Genomic DNA, 22,840 nt, shown 5'->3' on the forward strand with positions numbered 1-22,840 from the left:
GTGTGTCACTTTAGGGACATGGATTAGGTTTCATATTTGCAGACACACACTCTGCGGACTGCTGGCTAATTAGCTAATCAGATTGTGTGGCAGCTTTCCGACAAAAATGTTCTCTTCATTATCCCTGCAGAACTAAAATGAAAAAAAAGGTAGACGCCACAGTCTTTACACATTTTTTATATCAAACGGAATAGAATTTTTCTTTGATTTAATTACTAAACTAATTTCTATCTGTTAAGCCGTAGGAGGACCTTGAACATTGTTTGGTAAGTTGGTCTTTCTCCTTCCATATTCTCAGCCTGAGTAATCCTATCAAGCAAATTAAATCATTTCGTCGGAGTAAATTTTACCCCCCATTGGCATGCAAATTAAATTGCGTGCACGTAAATTTAATTACGTAAAACTTGCCATACAATTTGTTTACTCGTTCAAAACAAACTTTAAAACTTGAGGCTGAGTTGTCAATGCGGTACCCCGGCCTCCTGGTCACTTGCAGGCGAAAACTTTGTCTGCTGCAGGGAAAAACTTCTTCAAAGAGCGAAAAAAAGAGGAAATCATTAAGTGCGCACTCCAACGAAAAACAATTTTGCGGCTAATTAGTCGCAGAGCACATAATTAATTAAATTTGTGTAGCTGGTCTGGAGTTTTGGGCCGAAGTCGCTTAACATTGTTTAACCATTGATTTTTCACTGTCGCCTGCAAATTGAAATGGCGTGCTATTGGCCCATTCAAATTTAGAAACCCAAAATCGGTTTTCAAAAATGTCAACTCGCCAAATAAGTTAACTTTTTTTTTCTTAGCCTACAATTAAGACAAATTAGTCGTCCGTCGGCTTACGGAAATGTCAAGCTCAATGGGAATGGTAGGGGTAAAAGGAAACAACTACAAGACCGCCGACCTTCGACGTTCGCTTTCTTTAACTTTGGCTGTTGCATCGCGTGCCGTTTCCGTGCCTTCTTGGGGATTTATTTTTACCATATTTGCGTTGCCTGCTGTCTAAACTTTGACATATGCAGTCAGTTTTCATGCCTCCCCTCGTGCTACCCTCGATAATAGTCAACACCAGCGGATTTCAATGCTGCCAATCAATTAGATTTCTGCCTATACACATTGCGAAATGAAGGCCTGAACAACAGGTTTTCCTCCTCCAGGCATAGCACGCCCGTATGTGTAAAGAGAAGTGTGGAAATGCATTTTCCTGCGCCTGCAAGTAGGCCACACAACATTCAACATTTAAATTGAAATTGATGGCCGAGCGGCGTTTGCGGTTCGTAGCTGTTGTTGCCTCAGTTGATTTCGATTGTCGGTTGTTTGCGCTTTTGTGGCATGTAAACTAAATAGATATTTATATTGTTTACCAAGAAAAAGGTGGGTATGCCCAACATCTAATATTATCTATTATCTAATCCTCACACCCGCAAATCAATTAATTTGAAAAAGTCGTAAAAAGAATTATGAAAACCACTTGTGAGCATTTATGGCGGGGGCAGGATTTATGGACATTATGAAATGCCAAACCAAAACCATTTGATACCCAACACACACAGGCCAATAAAACTTAACTGGAAGACAATGAAAAACCTGCAGAAAACGCACATATGTCGGCGAAAGTGGATACCAACTTCTCATATCGCATATCGCAATGCGTGCTAGGTACTTGGAACATGGAAATTAATAATAGGCAAATTTTATGGCCACCAATCACGCAACGAAAGTTGGCGAGGAATAATTGGCAGAATCTTAATAGAAATGCGAGTTATACGCGCATTTAATTGAAGACAATAAAAGGCAACTTCACTTGTCCCGTGACTAGTGCAAAATAAAAACCCAACCTAAATGTGACTGCATTGACGTCACAATAAATTAAGTAACTATGTTTCACTTACCTCATCAGCTCGAAGGTAATGCACAAATGCTTGCGGAAATATGTATAGTCGAGCATGTGTATGACATTGTGAGATCCATCCGCATCCTTTTCGCGCAGCTCATCGAGGATATTGAGTTCGACGACGGCCTGGTTAAGGAAGCGCTTCTTGTTCCTTATGATCTTGATGGCCACGTGTGAGTTGGTCTTGTGATCCAGGGCCCTGATGACCTGGCCAAAACTGCCTTTACCAATCACCTCCAGAATCTCGTATCGGAAGGCTATGTGATCGTGTTCGATCTGTTAAATAAATATATTTACGTTTATTTTATCTCTTTATTTATATGCCTACAGTCCACTCACGATCTTGTAGTTGCCATTATCATCGTCATAGCCCAGATTGGTGGTGTTGGCTGTGGGGGCGGGTTTGTTGTAGTTCTTGCTGGCATGCTGGCCAAAATACCAGACCTCCTTGTACACCTTGAGCTCCTCGAACTCCAGATCGGTTAGGTAGTTCCGGAACTTCTTTACCAGCTCTGTTATAAAATGGTAAACAAAAACAACATTTTATAAATTGTATTTATAAATAATAAAATAACTTTTTGGGTAAACTTTTTACATTTTACTTTATTTGAATTACGGGCAGAAATTTAACTTCATTTTTTCGTGCATACTCCTTTTCACTTAAAAAACTTGTCCTTTTACTCACTTTGTTACCAAGTAAACAGGTATAATTGAGAATTTTCCCATGTGGCAACTGCCACTCTAAAACCCTATTGACCCTGACCTCAATGCCATTTCACTTGGTTTTCTAAAATGTATATAAAATTAATTAGAGAGCTAGCGAATGATGGAGTGCGGCCATCAAATGCCTGGCGGGCGTGCTCAACTAATTGGCATTGGGCTGCAGCGATGCAAACCGGCAAAACGCACAAAGCATAGCCAGGCTCTGGCACCAAAAATAAGAAAGGGGCAGCCTCTCTATTTAAAGCCATGGGTGGTGAATTTAACCCACCTAAACCAAATGAAAAATTTAATATTTTTGGTATTTAAAGTAAAAAAAGCAACCAAAATCATATTATTTAAATAATGTGCAATTGCAATTAACTCCATAAAACAGTAATATATACATAGTTTGGTGTACATTTATAACACTTTTCTAAAATATCCTCATTTAAAGTTTAACTTAAACTTAAGAATACCTTCCAAAACGAATGCGATTTTGCTTTTGATGTATTTGGCTTTACACAAATTAAAGTGAAAATGTAATCATGGACAAAGCTTTTCATCCAGTAATATAAGGGTTAAAATATAGGATCTGCTTACCCGATGGCGTCATCGGCGTGTTGCATTTGAGCTCGGCACTTCCTGTGCTGCTGGCCGAGTTGCCCGAGCTGCCGCTGCCGCTGCTGCTGTTTGATTTTGTGGAGGAGCCGCGCTCATTGCCGCCATTACTGCTGTTTGTTGTCGATGAGGAGACGGGTGATCCGATGTTGTTGTTGTTGTTGCTGTTCTGGCCAATGCTGTTGCCATTGCCATTTAGGGATGTGGTTGTAACCGTTGACTCATTGACAGCCACATGGTTGTTATGGCCATCCAGGCGCCGCGAACCATTGCAGAGCTGTGGCAAATCCAGTCGAGACCCCGTCAATCGAACATCCCGTCGCAGCTTCTCGTTGTCCAGCTGGATCTGTAGGGAAAACCACACTCATTAGTCAATTTTTTGCCGGGAAATCGCATTGTATAGCATACTCCCGGGCAGCTTATTAGGTCTGAATGCAGCAGGTCGTAGCCCGAGACTCTGTGCCGCAAAAACAAGCCTACTTTCTGGCTAATGTCTTTACTTGTAAAACGCTTGCGTATCTTTTTCCATTTCATTATTGCTTACTCTCTTTTACTTGTTCTTAAAATATTTTATTTGTACAAATATACTAAATATATGTTTGACAGTTAAATACAAATTGTGTGCTGTGATATGAAATTTAAAAAAAAGTATTACTACTAAAATATTGCTTTTCATAAGAATACATATTTATAAAACAAGTTGATAGTTAATGATTATGATGCTAAATGCCTCAGAAACCATCTCAATCTTGATTTTAAAATCCCTGCTTATAAGCGATTTGTTTACTTCCTTCGCATTATTGACACAATCTACTTACCGGCATTTCGCATCGATCCAACATTGTGCCGACTTCGCTGTGTTGTCGATTTTATCCAAAAGAGAAACGTATCCACAAGAAATTGTTGCCCGGTGCCTGTGTGTTGTCACCCTGAGCCCGGTGCTTAACTGGTTGAGTTGTATCTCCTCTTCCGGCCAACAATTATTGATAACTTTCGGGGTAATATGTCTTTGGGGCGCACATTTGCATTTGTTTTGGGTTGTTGGGGCCAACTGCAAAAGAGCAAAGGCTAAGGTAAGTCCATGGGAAACACAATGCCAAAACAATGGACGACGCAAGTCTTTAAGCCCTTGACTTTTAACCCCTTTACTTTCGGTAACAAACGCCCAGCAAAAGAGAAGTCAAGGAAATATAGTAATAATAAATAATATAGAATCAGCGGGCGATGCGCATTCCAAGTGCACACCATAAATAAAACGATAAATGGTAAACAGCAACGCCCCCGAACTATCAATGACATGGCAGGGCATAGGCCATGTTCCATAGCTAACTCAAAAAGCCGGCAACGAGAACGCCAGTCCATCAACGGCAGTAAGCAGTTAGCAGTTTTCATTGTCAAGGCGGGCGACGACAAGCGGCCTCATCAAAAGACCCGAAAAACTTTATTCATATTTTCTCCACAAGGGTCGTAAAGAACCAAAACCAGTCGTAGACCCCCGAAAAACCCTACCCAGTTCCCACTCCCATTCCCCCAATTGTAAACGGCCGGTTTGGCTGACAGGCATATAAAAAAAGAAACTCGGAAACCAAAATCATGGCCAATTATTGGCCTTTTTCTCTTCCGCCATGTTTGGGTTTGTTGTGCATTTGACAGTTTGAACGTTCGTAAGGGATCCCAAAACTCGAACTCGCACTCAATATGCATAATAATCCTAACCCTTTTTCAAAAGACCAAAGCCACCCTTTTTGATGGCTAAGTGCAGGTGGGAAGTTTGGTTTGTTTGGTAAGTTTTCTAATGGATAGAAGCATAATGAAAACAGTTCTAATGGAAGTGCACTGTAAGGAAATTATGAAAAACTTGTGGAATCAAATAGGCCTTTATGCCTTAGAAATCCCTAAATTTCTAGTTTATTGTGATTATCATTAGACTATCCGAAATAGTGCAATCTGTAATCTTTACGTTTCAATACCTAAAATCTCAAGAACTTTTCTCACTGCCTACTCAAAGGGTTCCAAAAATTTCCAGTGCTTACCACTTGACTAGTTCCTATTTTACTTAACCATTTTCTCTGCCATTTTGATTTTCCTTTTAGCTGTCTCAATATCCGTTGCGGTTTGGCATGCTCAGTTAAATTTATTGGCTTTTAAAACTTTTCTGTCATAAAATCATAATTTACAGCATTCGTTTTCTTCATCAAACTGACAGTGACTGTGGGTTTGGAAGGAGTCTAACGGTGGGGGTTGAGTTCGAGGCTTTCCTATATATCAAAAGGTATTTCGGTGCTGTCTGCTTCTTAAGTCGTAAGCTCTACTTGTTTCTTTTCCCTACTTTTGCCGAAGTTGGATGAAGTTACTCGGTTGGCTACCACCAACAGCTTACTCAGTCATTCAGGCTGTCTGTCATTAAATGCACTTTTGGGTTCGCCATTTTCCGTTCGTTTCGAGTTAAGCCATTTGTGCCGAAAGCCAAGAGCGACTTGAAGACCAAAAGTCAGGACCAGTTTCACATGGTGTGTGTCTGCTCGTGGTTTGATAAGCGAAAGTTTCTTGAACCCACCTTCGACCTAAGCTCTTGGCAAGGTTGAACAATTATGACTAAATTTAGACCGTTAAAAAAAAAGGTGTCACTGCCGACGGTCATAAGTCCGCATTGTTCTCAAAGATTTAAATGACAAATCAATTGAAACTGTACGGACAGGCAACTGCTGTCCATTGTAAGTAATTTGAACAATTACACGCCTCAGCAATCGAGCCATTTATCGACATTTTATGCCGCCGATTTTGCTTTTGCATTGATTCCAATTGAGAAACGCCAAGATCATTGGGGATCGTTTGTCATTGCTTTGACACCCACCCGGTGTCTGCAATTTCTATTAATGACACTGAATTTCAAATGTCAGACTCAATGTTTGATTTTTGGCTCAAGTTTACGAAGATGTCTTTGGACAAGCTCTGTTTGGGTTGATTTGGCATTGAGATTTTGCATTGAACAAGACAAATCAAAATTCAAGTTGAGAAACCTCCAAAACGACAGATCGATATCTGATCGCAATTCAAATCGAAGTGGTCAATTCAAAGCGATACCGCTCTGATTTATTTCCACTGTCTTGCCTGAGTCAGCTTAATCCCATTGCGGAATTATGTTTAAGTCCAAACGAAAGTTGACCCCACTGAACCTCCTTGATGAAAAAACCCGCTTTAATTTGGTAAGCACCCATTTTATTTCTCCCCATTGCATAATCCACTTAGAGTCAGCTCAACTAATTTCGCCTTTGATGATGATGCTGCTGCTCCGCTGACCCAAAGCATTAAAACAAAATATTAAGCCATTAATTTGAAATTTCTACGCCAAGTGTCGGCAGACACCAGATAAACACAACGAAAAACAAAAAAGAAAATTGGCCACTCAAAGTAATTGAGTTGCACTAACTTAACATTTTGTTGCCTGTCTCCAAAATTAACAATCTCACAGAAAAAGGGGCGAAGGGAAAGATGGCAAGGCAATAAAAATGTCAAGAAATTTATGTGAATAATTTGTCAATTTATTACCGAGACATATTTTGACAAGTGCGGAAAAATCATTTCAATCTATAAAGCCGAAAAAAGTATACAAAACTGTGGATGCACTCACCAAGTGCATTTTGTTTATGGGCAAACCATCTTCCCAGACTGCCGAGGTTTTTATCTTCATTTTTTATGTTTAATAAATGTCAATTGCTTACAGAGGCGGTAAATTTGTTAGTGCTCCTCTGTTCGTCAGCGAGGTAAACATTGAGGAGGAGAAAAATAAATAAAAACAAAACAACAAAACGTGACATTTGGTTGTTGACTTTTGACACTTGCAATCATTTTGGGCAGACCCGAAGCAAGATTTATATGCAAACTCGACAGATCTTCATGTAAAGTAAGTTCTTCTTTTTCGTTTTGTTATTTTTTTTTGCGAAGTTTTCTTTTATTTTTCGCATTGGAAAAACCTTCGATGGCAGCTGCAAAATGTCAGACATTGTTAAAGGAGTGCTGCCATTTGTAAACTTTGTGTGGGACAGTGTCAACCGGAGGATGCCACCGAATTTGATCTTCGCCTGCAAAATGCCAGCAGGAGTTCTAGCACTCTCTCGACTGTGGAATCTCGATGGCCTCAACGTGTCAATAAGTTGTCCAAAATTGTGCTGGCCAACTCGCCCCATTGTCTGATTTGATTTATTGAAATGTTTTCTTTTGATTACTTGACGCCTCAAGTGCCGCCTGCCAAAAGTCCGTATCAATGTGCATAGAAAACAGAAATTTTACATTAAAAATATTTCTTACAAATATTTGTCGATTGTTAACGGAACATGTCCGAAGTGCTGGGTTGCCCGTAATGAGACTTGAAGACATCACGTCTAGAGTTTTTATTTTATAGTCTTACAACCGGCACATGCATGAAATCGAAAACGACTCGAATCTATTGTTCAATCAGATTTTATTGATTTGTCTGCCTGTGGCCCCAAAATGCCAAACAATTTTTGACACTTTGAAGTTTTGGGGGTAAAAAACACATTAAGGGGCTTTGATCTTTTGCTTTCGCAGAATGGTTTTGGAGATTCTGAAAAACAGATCCAAAAAAAAAAAAAAAAACAAAAAATAAGGGAAATATTCAAGATGTTATAAACATTAAACAGTCTATGAAGAGCATTAGTAAAACACTATCGATATCAGTGATTTTTAACATGACTAATGAATTAAATATTATCAGATACATTTTTGTAGGGATTAATATCGACATATCGGTAGATTTGTAAATTATTTTATATTTAATTTTGCGAGATTATAACAAGTTATTGTTTAACCTTTTCCGGTTTTAAATGAGTTATTTTTAAGATTTTTGGTTTTAGATGGCTATTGTTAACCTTTAACAATTTTTAACTTTATGATTTTTTTTAGTTTTATGGCCATTTTATGGCCATAATTAACAGCCTACTACTTTTTGCCAGCACTCATAAAACTCGATTGAATATTATAACCGGTAGTTTGCATAAATGCACCCAAAAGGGCATGCATGTTTGCTTTTTGCATGCCCATCATAATGGGCAACAATTTTACATACATTTTTTATAGCTCTACGCCAGACATGCATGTTAGGCTCGAATTTTTCAAGAAATTCGCAATGGTTTACGTGGAGCAACTTCGATTCGGTTGGATATTTGGCACACGTGACCCAAATTGGGCGTTACTCCATTTAATTATGTGGCACACCAAGAAACGAGAAAATAAAGCATCATTTGTCAACCGGCAAAATTTCGGTTAACTATTACCTCGCGTGGCCCAGAAAAGAGCCAGCCCACAAAAATAGAAAATAAATAAATGCAAAAAAAAAAAAAAACGAGCGCCAGCCCAGCCAGGCGACATGCTATAAACATTTTTGTTCATTTAATTTCGCGCAGACATGAAACATAAGTGAAATTCATTTAGTTTTCATTATTACGCTTATTTTCGTACGCCGAAAGCAGGCCACAAATTGCATGCCACCTAATTTGGTTAGGTCCCCGGAATGCTCTTTCAGTTGGGCATTAACCAGCCAACTATCCGTGGCAGGCCCCCTAAATGTGACCTCGTAAACCATTGACCCACTAACCCCAACCCTAAGTAATGACCCCGGGCGCAAAATGTCAACAAATCCATATAGATTTCAGCCAGAGGGAGTCCGAATCGGGAGCGGAAGTGGGAAACGATTCCAGTTGCTTGGTTGCTTGGCTGGTGTCGGGGTCACTAGAGGGGAACCACTCTGTGGTCAGTGCTACAGTTGGCACAGGTCGATTCTGTTTAGGGTTTGAAAGTAGTTAGTTAGTTTAAAAACACAAAAAATGTTTAGAAACGGTAAATTATTAGCTTATTAGTTTCTACAATTTCTCAAGCAAGAACATAGAAAGTTACTCCGTAATCCAACTATTTTTATCACCGCCAGCAGTAAATTCTTGCGTGCATTTTCAACCCATACAAAAACCAGAGCTGCACTAAAATAAAAAAGAGTGCAGCAACAGATGGCACATTGCCTAAGTGGCGAGGTGTGCGCCTGACATATAAACCCTAATACCGCAACACCGACAATCGCCAACCCCCAACTGTGAAGGGCCAACGCTGCGTATGGGTAATGGTGGTCAATGCACTGTTTGAATCGGAAAAGCTCCCCAGCCGTAACCTCCAAGCTAGGGTGTCTAGTGGTTGGTAGAGGAAAACAGATAGGCAAAAAACAATAACCATTTTAATAACTTCCGTTCTAGAAACACTTTTTGACTGGCTATCGACTGCACAACGACAATGGGGCTTTTGGGGATAGGAGTTTGGGGATTGTAGATTGGGACTGGGCGGCATAACAAGTGCAGCGGGTTAGCGGATTTTATTGCCCGTGTTTCTGGGCATTATGCTTTATTGAACCCAACTGTGTGGCAGGAAAAACAAAGGGGGCTCGCCATTCGGGGCAATTGTGAAATCGGCAAAAGTGGCAACTGCCCGTTTTTGGGTGGAACAAAGTGGAGTGGAGTTGTCGCTTTTGTTGTCGGAAAATGACAATTAGCCGTGTGCTTTTTTCCTCCATTTCTCTCAGCTCACTCATTTGACAGTTGACTGCATTTCTCTATACCCACAAATGCAAATGGGAATGGAAAACACAAATAAAACAAGAAAGAAAGCAAACTTCGGCAAGCCGAAGTTCATATACCCTTGCAGCTATTGCAAGAATTAAACATTTTTGAAAACATTAAAATTATAATTTACTTGCGTATACGTTTAAAAACATTGAAGCTGTGATGATTTGCAGCTCAATTATTTGATAGTTATTTTATATATTTTTATTGTTCCTATGGGAGCTATATGATATAGTCGTCCGACTTTGATGAAACTTAAACCGTAAATTGGAAATATTTAACCATTACTAAATGTCGAAGAACTAAACAAAAAATTAAAAAACAGAAAAGTTATAATTTTTTTTCATTTATTTTTCCGATTGTTCCTATGGGAGCTATATGCTATAGTCGTCCGATTTTGATGAAATTTTTACCATAATTCTGAAATATTTAACCATTGTTTTATGTCGAAGAACAAAACAAAAAATTAAAAAACAGCAAAGTTATAATTTTTTTCAATTATTTTTCCGATTGTTCCTATGGGAGCTATATGCTATAGTCGTCCGATTTTGATGAAATTTAAACCATAATTCTGAAATATTTAACCATTGCTATATGTCGAAGAACTAAAAAAAAATTTAAAAACAGCAAAGTTATAATTTTTTTTCATTTATTTTTCCGATTGTTCCTATGGGAGCTATATGCTATAGTCGTCCGATCCGGCTCGTTCCGACTTATATACTACCTGCAATAGAAAGACAACTTTTGGGAAAGTTTCATGCAGATAGCTTTAAAACTGAGAGACTAGTTTGCATATAAACGGACGGACAGACGGACAGACGGACAGACGGACGGACAGACGGACATGGCTAGATCGACTCTACTAGTGATGCTGATCAAGAATATATATACTTTATAGGGTCGGAGATGTCTCCTTCACTGCGTTGCAAACTTCTGACTGAAATCATAATACCCTCTGCAAGGGTATAACAAGAAAGAAAGCAAACTTCGGCAAGCCGAAGTTCATATACCCTTGCAGCTATTGCAAGAATTAAACATTTTTGAAAACATTAAAATTATAATTTACTTGCGTATAAGTTTAAAAACATTGAAGCTATGATGATTTGCAGCTCAATTATTTGATAGTTATTTTATATTATTTTATTGTTCCTATGGGAGCTATATGATATAGTCGTCCGACTTTGATGAAACTTAAACCGTAAATTGGAAATATTTAACCATTACTAAATGTCGAAGAACTAAACAAAAAATTAAAAAACAGAAAAGTTATAATTTTTTTTCATTTATTTCTCCGATTGTTCCTATGGGAGCTATATGATATAGACTTTGATTAAATTTAAACCGTAAATCGAAAATATTTAACCATTGCTTTATGTCGAAGGGCTAAACAAAAAAGTAAAAAACAGAAAAGTTATAATTATTTTTCATTTATTTTTCCGATTGTTCCTATGGGAGCTATATGCTATAGTCGTCCGATTTTGATGAAATTTAAACCATAATTCTGAAATATTTAACCATTGCTATATTTCGAAGAACTAAACAAAAAATTAAAAAACAGCAAAGTTATAATTTTTTTTCATTTATTTTTCCGATTGTTCCTATGGGAGCTATATGCTATAGTCGTCCGATCCGGCTCGTTCCGACTTATATACTACCTGCAATAGAAAGACAACTTTTGGGAAAGTTTCATGCAGATAGCTTTAAAACTGAGAGACTAGTTTGCATATAAACGGACGGACAGACGGACAGACAGACAGACGGACAGACGGACGGACAGACGGACGGACAGACGGACAGACGGACATGGCTAGATCGACTCGCCTAGTGATGCTGATCAAGAATATATATACTTTATAGGGTCGGAGATGTCTCCTTCACTGCGTTGCAAACTTCTGACTGAAATTATAATACCCTCTGCAAGGGTATAAAAAGTACAAAAGAAAAAGGCACACAAATATAGATGCATTTGATGTTGATTTTCGTAGCTCGTCGCGGAAGTCTTTGAATGTAATTCAAGATTGAGTAATAAACATCCAAGTATCTGTGTGTAACAGCTGCAAGCGCATTGCAGATTTTGGTTAATGGGTCTGTCGACGTCGAGATGGAAAATGCAGGAAGCGAAGTAAAACTGTTACAATCTGAATCGAAATTAGCCACGGGGGATTATTTGTTTTCAAAATAGAGTTAACAATGATGAGAGTGAGCTGGAGCAACGCGGGGAAAGCGGGCGAAGATCGAGATCCCCTGCAACCTTTCGACTTTGATTGATAAGTGGACGTTTCAATGGATGAAGGAGTTGCTTCAATGAACTAAGCAAATTCACTCTGGATATCTGACTATTTAACTTAAAATTATATATTATTATTATTTTTTTATTATACATATTTTTTTCGAATTTAATCAAATAGACTTTTCAAAACATTGTTACACAATCAGCTCTTAATCAGTTTTGATCGCCTGCATTTAAATGCCTCTATTAACATCACCCTTTACGACCCAAACTCATAATTACTTCAGCCATATGCTGGGCATAATTTAACGACACCCAAAAAAAGAATCTTTGCCACTTATTCAATTCTCGGTTAATGGTCTCGGCGCAACCTTGATGTTCATTAACCCACCAGACCACCGCCTCAAGTTCAATCACAAAAGCCTCAGGGCAGACCAAAATAAAAGAAAAGATGAAAAAAAAATAATCAACTAATCAAAATGTCACACTTTCCATACAGAAAGCGGAGAAAAAATCTGCTGACAGCTGACAAAACCAAAACAACCAAAACCAAGCAAACCAAAACCAAAAGCCAGCAACTACAAACTACGGGTATGGATTGTGTGTGTACTTTTTTTAAGGGCGGGGAAACGGGCGTTGGCGCTCTACAATGAGCCATGGAATACTCGAGCAATTGCTTGTGGGTCTGTTGGTGGATCAACTGGGTGGTGCCGGGTGGTGCAGAGTGGTGGGGCAGGCACCACGCTCAGATTACAGCAAACGGGGGCCAGGAAAATGCCGAGCGACGTTGACGACTCGCGACAATTGCCTCAACTTTGGCGTTAATGAACATGAGCACACTTTGCCAAAGCGAGACGAGAGTTTTTCATGGCTCAAGCCCCCTTTTCGCCTCTCCACCGTCATTCTCCGTTCACCATCACCATCACCATCATACCATCCCATTTCAAGCCTGATTCCAAGACAGCGTAATGAATTGATGTGGCTATTTGCCATGGCGAAGATTATGATGGGATCGAGACGAGACGAGAAAAGCGTTGATGGAGGAAGCAGTAGTGCTCGTCCATAATTTGTGAGAGAAGCGAACAAAAAGCATTTTAACATTTAATAATATGAAAATAATTGAAGCAATTATTAAAAGCAACATACACGAGTGACAGAGCGAAGGTACGATCAACACAATTAACCATATTGCAGTTTCTTTATGATCCAGACCGTTTGTGCGACAATTGTTATACAAAGGCAAGGAGAGATCGTGTCAGCTTAGACGTTGATAAAATTAATTAATTTTGAAACATTTACCTTTTTAAAATATATTTAGGTAATGTATAACATTGATTTATCATCGATATTTACTGATTAAAGGTTTTCTTTTTCTATAACTATGTGACTTGCAATAAGATATTAAATAAGATATTTTCATTTGATTCAACCTTTTTCCACCTTTCGGTTAATGATATTAACTCTGCCACTTGCTTTTGTGGTCGATTAGTTAACCGGATCGATTTACCAGCCTTTACACACATTTTTCCTTCTCCCTCTTGTGTATCTCATTCTTGTAGTAACAACTTACTGGAAAAAACTGAAAACTAAACAAAACAAATAGAGAAAAAAACGAAACCACAAGCAGAAACAATTGACATTTGATTGACTGACAGTTGTTTGTCAGTTTTTTGACAATTAGGCGTCAAAGTGAAATTGCTTTCGATTTCATATGGAGGCAGAGACAAATGCCCCACGATTGCCTTGAAAATTGATTGGGAAATTCTGGGACTAGCCTTGATTGCCGTGGAACTATTTTTAACATCAAAACTGTTCAGTTTACTATTTTTGCTGCTACCCAAAAAAAAAGGCACAGAGAATGCTTGCCGAAATTGGGTCAAAATTCTCCCACTTTGGCATGTGAAATGAAATGGCAAAATGACGAACCGACAAAGAGAAAGAAGCAAAGTTTCAAATTTGAATATAAAACTAATTAGGGGATGCGCAAAAGTCTTCTCATAAAACTATCAAGTGGTCGGCGATCTTCCATCGGCCATCATGATTACCCTCATCGTTTGAGAATGGGGATTTTCATGAGCTCAGCGGGAAGTGGAGCTTCAGAGCTCCCAAAGTCCATATAGCATTGAACCAGTTTTTATTTTGTTTGCCAACAGACAGTTTGTTATAAAGATAAACACATCAATCGACCAAATATAATAGTATTTATTTGGTCTTTGTATTTTTATTGCTAATTTTCACAGCTTGTGCTTTGCTTTATTACATTTTCGTAAAAATACAACAAATATTTCTTGGATGACAAACAATAACTTGTGTGTCGGCTTTTGTTTATAATGCCAAATTTAGAGGTTCACTGAACTGAACCGCTGGTCGCGTGGCTGTGAAGAGGGGTAATTAGTGATGGCATCTGGTCTGAATTCCTCTCTTGTCGATCGAACTACAATAGTTTGTTTTACAGAATCCAATTGAGTGCTTCGTGCAAATAAATGCGACCCATCAAGTTCGGCTCCAAAGGCATCGATTACGTGCATTGAATCCGTAACGAGTTCAGTCAAAGTAGAAGCCACAAATTGCAATGGCTCTTGCACTAAACCCATTCACTGCACATAGAGACCCTATAAAGTGGTGGGTGGTTTCTTTGGCCGGGTGGAAAAACAGCTTCTCGAGTGCTCTGCTGCACCTGAGCCAAATCCCACACGAAAAACTATTTGGGAGTGTTTTTTATTACGCTCTTCTAGGCACCAGCTGGTTGGTAAGCTCATGTACTCAAACATTCAGGGACAAAGTTAAAATGCTTTCAGGGGATTTTATTTTAAGCCTCCCGAAGCCATTGTTTCTGATCAGTTTTCTTTGTATACACGCTCGCGGCCGTTAAAATGCGCTTTTATATCGCGATTTTATGACTAAATTTTATTTTAATCTGGACCATTTCGAGAGTTTTCGTTGAGGCTGGGCAAGGTTTATATGCAACAGCACGAGAATAGGTGAATTTCTTTGTTTACTTTGTGTGTTCGCGAGGAGAATCATTAAAAACTTGACCCAGATTTCGGGTGAGTCAAGCCCGTGCCAATTTCTTGAACTTTGCTATGGCTATTTCTATGACACAACTCGCACCTGGCATGCACCGGGCCAGCGATAACGATTGCCATTCCGATTTCGATGACCAGCCGCAAAACTTGAGCTGAAAAAAACCAAAACTCTAGCTTAAGTTTTGCCTTTGTTTCTCATTTGTTTGCTATCCAAGGCTGTAGCAAATCCATTCACTCGCCTTTGCAGTTCCAGTTGCAGTTTGGGTTTCAGTTTTTTGTTCATCTTACATCTTTCGAACAATGAAAAATTGCCAATCGTCATGAAACCTAACGAAAATAAAAGGCCAAAAATAACGAAAACACCGAAAGCCCCGCGAAGCGCAAAGCAATTAGACATGCAATTCTCGAAAGTACAAGTAATGTCAAAGTTGTAATTAAAACACGTCCGTTAAGCTGTTTAATTTTTTAACAGATCATCGCAGTGTGAGGCAATAGGTAAATAAATATAATTAAAAACCAAATAATAACTTGGCACGGCACTAAATGTTGAGCTTCAATTGCTACTATTATGGCACTCGAGATGAGCTCCGTTATACAACTCCTGAAAGTGACATATTATGCATGCACACTATTTATTCCATTTAGGGTAAAGTCGAACCATATATCATTTTAAGCGTCAGGCCACTGAACGCAGTGCAGCATCATCAGAAAGACCACAGCCCCGCAAAGTCAACTCACAAAAGAAAAATGAGAAAACTCGTAAATAAGAAATGTCACAAAATTTCCATTTGAAAGGCTCTTTCTTTGGGGTAGGAAAAACAGTCGGAAAGTGGAAGTAGTATACATATAAGAGCGGCCAAATCCATTCAAGAGACTAAATGTCAAGGTCTGTCAACTCTTTGCCGCTGGAACATTTAAAGCGGTATAAATAAATTACAAAGCAAACCAATGAAAAGCCGAACGAAAATGGAAAGTAAATGAGTCGGGAAATGTCTGGCAGCATTTCAATAAGAAACCAAATTTCCACAACGGAAAGTGGAAGTTAAAGGTCTGTATATTGATTGAGTGGGGGAAAAAATACTTTAATGAGTGTCAAAGACTGTCAAACTATTTGGGAACATGCAATTTGAAGTTTGTCAATCATGCAAGAGGAGAAACCTTTTCCAAGTCGTTAAATCAGCCAAAGTTTTGCTAATTGTACTTGAGAAGGGGCGCTCTGCTAAAATCCCTAACAAGTTGCTTGGCCAAAGCCGCAGACCTGAACTCCTGGGGTCCGAAACTTGCTAAACTGGCTTCGGAGGCTTCGGCTTTGGCTTTGGCTTCTTTCACATGGCCAGTGCACTGCACTGGCACTCTTCGATTGCAGGTTTTTGAAGATCATGGTCCAGCGAGCTAACAACTTGTTGTTACTCTTGTTGTTGTCGCCAAACGCATGCCTCTTGGTTGTTGTTGTTGTTATTGTTGTTATTGTTATTGTTGTTATTGGTGTTGGCGTTGCACTTAAGTTGCTTAAGATTTTTAAGGTTAATGCACTTGAGTTCGTTGTCGCTTCTTTGCTGACCAAACTTGGTTTGCCAAGTTGTTTAGTTACTGGCTTTACTCCACTCCTTTTCGTGATCTTGTCGCAATTTACATTTTCATGCACCAATAAATGCGTAAATAATAATTACCCGTTAGGCTCTGCACATAAATTGCCATCCATTTGCTTTTGTATCTTGTTTTTATGTTTTCTCTTTTGATCGCTTTTTCGCGGCTTTTGAATTTGACAAATATTACGCATACGCAACGTTGCACGATATGACACATGCCATATGCAATTCGGCACTTTCACTTGTTAACATCAGATGGATGGTTAATTTAGGAGACAGATTATTTAACTGACTAATTGGCTATGTAAAAAATGGGGAGAAGTCAGCTTGTAGAAAACTGGCTAGTCAAGTTTATCGACATTGAGTTCAAGTACTGAAATAGTTTAGGTTTGTGATATCTCATTTATTTTAAATTTATTTAAAATAATCTATAAATGAAATTAAATCAAAATGGGAAAAATCCACCTTTCTTAAATCTGCTTTTAAAAACAATTTATTTAAAAAATAAAACTTGCTACAAAACAAACAAAAATTTGTTTTGCATAAAATTGTTTTGCATTTATTTTGCATCACTTTGGTTGTTTATTCATACAAATCGTATAATAAAAACCACCGAAACGTGATTTTATATGCATATAAAACTATTTCTGATTTTTGTGGCCAAATGGGTCAGTGCTGTCAGCAACCGCTGGATTTGGGTCAAATGTGCCCACAGAATATTAAACAAACCGTTGTTTTTCGGCAAAGGAAGGAAAAAAAAAAGAATAATAATTATTATTACCATTCGCATGGCAATAAAAACACACAAAAACACAAGAGATCGTAGAAACCCGAGAGGAAGTTGTTAATTAATACTCAAGACAGAGAGCTGGAAAAACTTCTGGGGAGCTCCGTTGCTCGGCTCTGGCAAGTCTGGTTTTTTAATTAAAAACTGGAAGCGTTCTTTTCTACAGTTTTATGTGTGGCCACAATTCTTTTTTATGCACGGGTAATTTGGTTGCATTCGAGCTACTTCGCCCAGGGTCATCTTCGAATTTTTTTGTGGGTGCTAAAAAGGAAATTAATGGAGCATTGTTGGACCCTTCGTTAGGCGAAAATGCCTTAGTCAGTAACTTTTGGGGCACTTGGCACCTAAAGAAATGTATACTTTTAGACTAAATACCTTATTATCCCTTACAGCTTGAACTGAAGTTTCATTGCACGTTTTGCTTACCTGAAATGAGAAGAAAATTTAAATTTTAATTTATAAAATTGTAGTTCTTGACAAATTAAAATTTTATAAAATAAATTGGCTTGTAAAGATGTAATTTTTCTTTTCGAAGATAAAGAATCTGACATTTCCGTCATTAAACTCTTTAGGAAGTCACTTAGCCAGCTACTTTCTATTGATTAACCTGATCAGAGATAGACTTCCGCCCATTTCCTGTTTTAAATCTTAAAACGTCTCCTGATTCCGACTATATGTTGCCTATCTGTCTGGCCGCATAACTTGAAAACATCCAAGAAACTAACCAGAGCGTACTGCCGGCATTTTAAGGGCAGCCAGGGTCGACTTGGCTATTTATAAGTACCTGTGCGTATTTCTGCCCAAGTTGTTTGGTTCTTTTTGCTTTGTTTTCTTTTTTGGCATGCTATAAATTTGTGTTTTCTGGTCACTTGCAAGGAAACGCGCTGACAGCTGTCAGTGTCTGTTTTGCGCCATCGAAAAGTATCTCAAAGATAGCGAAAAGCCGAGAGATTCGCACTCGATTGAATTGGTTTCCCTGCTTCGTATCCGCTTGAAATCAAACTGCAACTTTCCAGTGATTGCGACAAATGTTTTCACTTTTCATTTTCAAAGTAAATAGCCAACGCAGCATTTGACAGCCACGCCTATTTCCTTAACAATCCAACTTCAATTGATTGATTGATGCACTGGCGCGAGGTAATCAATTAAATATTAACTGCCATTGTCAATCAGTCAGGCTTACATCATTTGCAGACAGGCGGAGTTGCATTAATTACCAAGAGGAGCCGTGACTTTAATCAACGTGCAGTTGCATCAGTTGAGCCAAGTCAACGAACCAAGCCAGCTCAACCCAATTTCCTCTCAATTGGCGTCCGTTTCTTATTTTCGTTGTCATAACAACAAAAGCAACTCTTTAATATATAATAGACAAGATCGAGTTGCAAACACAAAAACAAAAACAATACCAAAAAAACATTGAAAAAGTGGAAGCTTTTGATTTAACCACTGCCTGCAGCCACAACCATGGCCAATCAATTTTTCTGTTTTTGTTTTTATTACTGCGGCTGACCATTGACCAGCACCTCGACATCATCGATTTCAAGCCGCTGCTTAATCATAGTGGAGCAGAGCCGAAAACCACCACACTCCACTCCACTCCACTTCAAAACAATCCAAGACCAAGTCGAAGGCGAACAAGGAGCTCGCTTCATTGTGCCAGCAGCAATTTCTTCTGTCCGTGCAGCAGCATCAGTTACCATGTTGTCGCTGCTCCGACCATTGGCAATCATTGAATCATTTCACCCTTTCCCCCGATATTCCACCTCCAACCCATCTATCTATCTATCTTGCGGGCCATCTATTTGTGCGCCTGCTTTCGGTTCGATTCACTGGCTCTGACCTACGATAAGTTTCGCTCTGCGCCTGATTATACTCGTAAAACTTTCGTATCTCCAGCCCGGGCATGCATAATTGTCTGCTCTGGCAATTTTGGATAGAAGCCGAGGTCTCCTTTGTCCACAAACCTTTTCTTTGTAGGTCATCGAGGTTGAATATGGTTGAGATATGCCTGAACTGCTGGATCACAGCATACATTTTGCATTTGTAATTGCAATAAGAAGTAAATATGGGGGGCTAGCGGAATATATTTTGATCAGTGAATTAAAATAAATTGGAAAGTCTAACAGGACTCATTTGTATTATAGACCATTGTTAAAAAAAAAGTCATATTTGAAGTTTTAAAGGAAAATGGCTGTTTCAAGGAACTTTTTTTGTTTTAATTTGAAAGAAAACTTCTTTAGACATACCTTTAACTGTTTAAGAAAAACTTGACAAGGCTTTAAATATTTTCTCTAGAAATAATACTCATAAAGATGCGTTGTTGCATAAATTTATAATTACAAATTGTGTTTTAGTATTAAATTTAAGCCACCTGTTCTTGCATTTCTATTAATTTTCATTTTCAAATTTCCTCAACCATTTCCTTCCAATTGCAAAGCAATTAGCCCACTTAGAAACCGCCACCTGTTAACCACAAGCGAATATTTCTCAATAATCAGAATAAATTGCTCAACCAGAATGAAGATTCAGCCGTGAGAGGCGTCTGCATTGACTTAGAACTGAAGCATCTAAATGGGAATAAATAGATACAAATTACAGGCGGACTGGATTTTCCAGGGGAGAGTGGCAAAAATTAGTAAACACACGGAGAGGTGGCACAGTCGGACGTGGGGTTACCTGATGTCTAACTAAATAAACACGAGTGCGGCAGAAAAGCAGCAGGGAAGAAAGAGTTAGTAGGATCGTGCGGTGGCGGTGGCCCCCAAAAGATCGGCAGTTCGATCCCCACACATAAACCAAGCCAGACGCCATCGAGACCGACCCAGTGACCAAGATATGCTCGTCCAGAGACGATGAAGCTGAAAACGAGGTGGAGAAAGGAATTCGCCTTCCCCGCAGTGTAAAGAATTTATGAGAATTTTCGTTTGTGCCCGAACACGTAACTCGACGATATAATGAACGATCATCGCTCATAGGAGGAGAAGAAGGGAGATCTGCGATCTAGAATGGAAAACGGGCCGATTAATGGGAACAGTTGGCTGGGTGCTGCGAGTGTGGTGTGGTGTGGCGCCCCCTGGCATCGAAATTGTCATTGCATTGAAAATGAAAAGCGCCTGCGCGAACGAGTTTCGGCTTTTCCACTGTTTTTCCTGCCTGCCGCCGGTTTTTGCTTTCCTATTTTCACAGTGAAATCGATATCGTTGATGTGTGTGCACGTTTTATAATTTTCCCAGTGAAATTTTCTTCTTGGATAGATGCATCTTCGAACTGCTAATATTGCTTTTTGTTGTCTGCTGCTGCAAGTTGCTTTTGCTTCTGTTCGCTAATTAGCGCTTCTTTCTGTCTATTTGAACTGCTTTCCAATTGAATTTTATTTTTTCATCAAACGAAACAATTTTCACGCGCCAATTCCTAGCATTGCTTTAGTGGCACGTAAGTAAAAAGTTTTATATTTTTAGAAATAAAATGCGAACAGAAATGCTTAGCAGTTTAGAGGATTAAGGGGATTACAGAGGAGTTTGTTACAATAAAAGGGGAATAAATGATATATTGGCAAACTAAATAGGGACTAAAATAAAATAAATTAGCATAAGCCATTCTTTTTATAGTCAATTTTAAAAGAAATAAATGTTCCTGCAGAAGAATTCGTTAATTAGCTATTACGATAACTAACGGTACATAACTCTAAAATATTTAAACGACTCCCAATTTTACTGCAAAACATTTCAGACTATTCCCCAAATTGATTCATTACATCAACAGCTTCCTTTGGGTCAGTAGTACCACCATCTGGTTTCTACATTTCTCCGAAAATTTGGACAACTCTTCGATCTCTCAGCAGTAGTCAAGTTGTAAATTTTCCACAAATTTGTCAAGAATGCCATTAAGTTGCTTAAGGGGCTTGAAACACATTTGCATTCGAAAAAAACTTAAACAACATGTGGGTCAAAAAGACCCCCGGAGGGGCCACACACAACAACAGACGAAGCAGAAACATAAACAAAACCGCCGCCAATTTATGACACTCCACAAAACACTGACAAAAAAGATTTCCAAATGCAGAGAACCCCCTCCAACTAATTGCATTTCCTGTCGGTTTGGTGGTTGGAGGGATTTCCACAAAACGCATAAATTAACAACAAGCACAACTTCCGATAGACAATAGCAGAAAATAACATGAAATAAAATGGAACAAATGAAGCAGAAGAGAAATAACAATCAAATAGGGGAGAACAATTTGAATTCCATTCATCCCAAAGTGGAACCAGAGACTTCTATTTAGAACAAATTCCACTCAACTCCAGGGGAGTTGTCAGACCAGCGTACTGAGAACCGTGAAGGCGTGACGAACGGAGTTTTGACTGCAGTTCTGCCTCTCATCAGTTTCGACAGTAAATGACCGCGAGAACATTGGCGTACATGGAGGAAAATACAAAGGGGTTTACTTTCCCCAACATTTCTGATTTTTCTATTTGTAGCAATGTATTTGGTTTTTTATAAGTGTAAATTAATCATGTAAATTACACTTCTTAAAGAAGTTTATTGATATTTTTAATTTTTTATCATTAAATATATTTTCAAGTATTTTTCAAGGTTTGTAGCTTTTACTTTATAGTCAAATTAATATATAAATATCTTTTGACAGAGGGGTTTCTACCCCTCAGCGACTTTATATTCTGGACTTGCAACATGCTGCACAACTCCATTGAATCCCATTGAAAGCCAAGGGAATGTTAATTAACTCTGCCTTAGCTTGTTTATGTTGTTGTCTGTAATTTATGTTGCTTAATTTTAATGCGCAGTGTTATTACATTCCTGACCAGCGTTGAACCTCGGAAAACTGTACCACAAAACTCCTTCGCAGATATAAAAAGACATGAAGACGAGTGTGTAAAACTCAATCGCAGTTTTATAGCCCTTCTAGGCTTCTCAACGTCTTGTAGAACGAATGCTTTAACATAACACCATCCGAGTATTCCAACGTCTTTCTAGTTAAAATCCATAAAACTAATAATATTCTTGAATTCGAGTTGGGAGTCATTAGATCTTCAGGCGTATAGAAATAAAAAATTTACACAAATTACACGATTTAATTGATAAGGAAAGGAAGAAAGATTCATTAAGATTCGGTTTTATGATCAGTGAATTGCAGACAACTAGCAATAAATAAGAAAAAAAAACAATGTCATGGCTTAAAAAGCTCTTAAATAAAATTAATTTTGTTTTTTTAATAAAGAAGTTATTACTTGTTATAATAAAACTTAAAGCTGAAAGAGAATGGCTGTGCTGTTAAATACATTACTCGATAAGTGATTTATAAAAAAAACATTTAAGCTTATTAGTAATTCAAAATGTTTTGCGCGTTTTGTTTGCAAAC

General features: G+C 38.4%; 1 protein-coding gene across 5 annotated transcripts in view; it reads right to left on the minus strand.

The window, feature by feature from the left end:
- Nucleotides 1–22,840, minus strand: part of LOC108138799 (dual specificity tyrosine-phosphorylation-regulated kinase 2) — a 52,433-nt gene that overhangs the window by 8,992 nt on the left and 20,601 nt on the right. For 4 of the 5 annotated variants that reach the window (XM_017261279.2, XM_017261282.2, XM_017261278.2 and 1 more), the window contains 4 exons: nucleotides 4,027–4,259; nucleotides 3,191–3,554; nucleotides 2,228–2,400; nucleotides 1,887–2,164 (listed from right to left, as the gene is read on the minus strand). In XM_017261279.2, the coding sequence (XP_017116768.1) occupies nucleotides 1,887–2,164; nucleotides 2,228–2,400; nucleotides 3,191–3,554; nucleotides 4,027–4,050 (839 nt within the window). In that variant the 5' untranslated portion in view covers nucleotides 4,051–4,259. Of the gene's footprint in view, nucleotides 1–1,886; nucleotides 2,165–2,227; nucleotides 2,401–3,190; nucleotides 3,555–3,616; nucleotides 3,758–4,026; nucleotides 4,260–22,840 lie in introns of those variants that run through there. The other variant, XM_041710176.1, reaches the window with a different exon arrangement.

This window comes from Drosophila elegans, unplaced genomic scaffold (assembly GCF_018152505.1).
Source record: "Drosophila elegans isolate 14027-0461.03 unplaced genomic scaffold, ASM1815250v1 contig_814, whole genome shotgun sequence".
Classification (NCBI taxonomy): Eukaryota; Metazoa; Arthropoda; class Insecta; order Diptera; family Drosophilidae; genus Drosophila; species Drosophila elegans.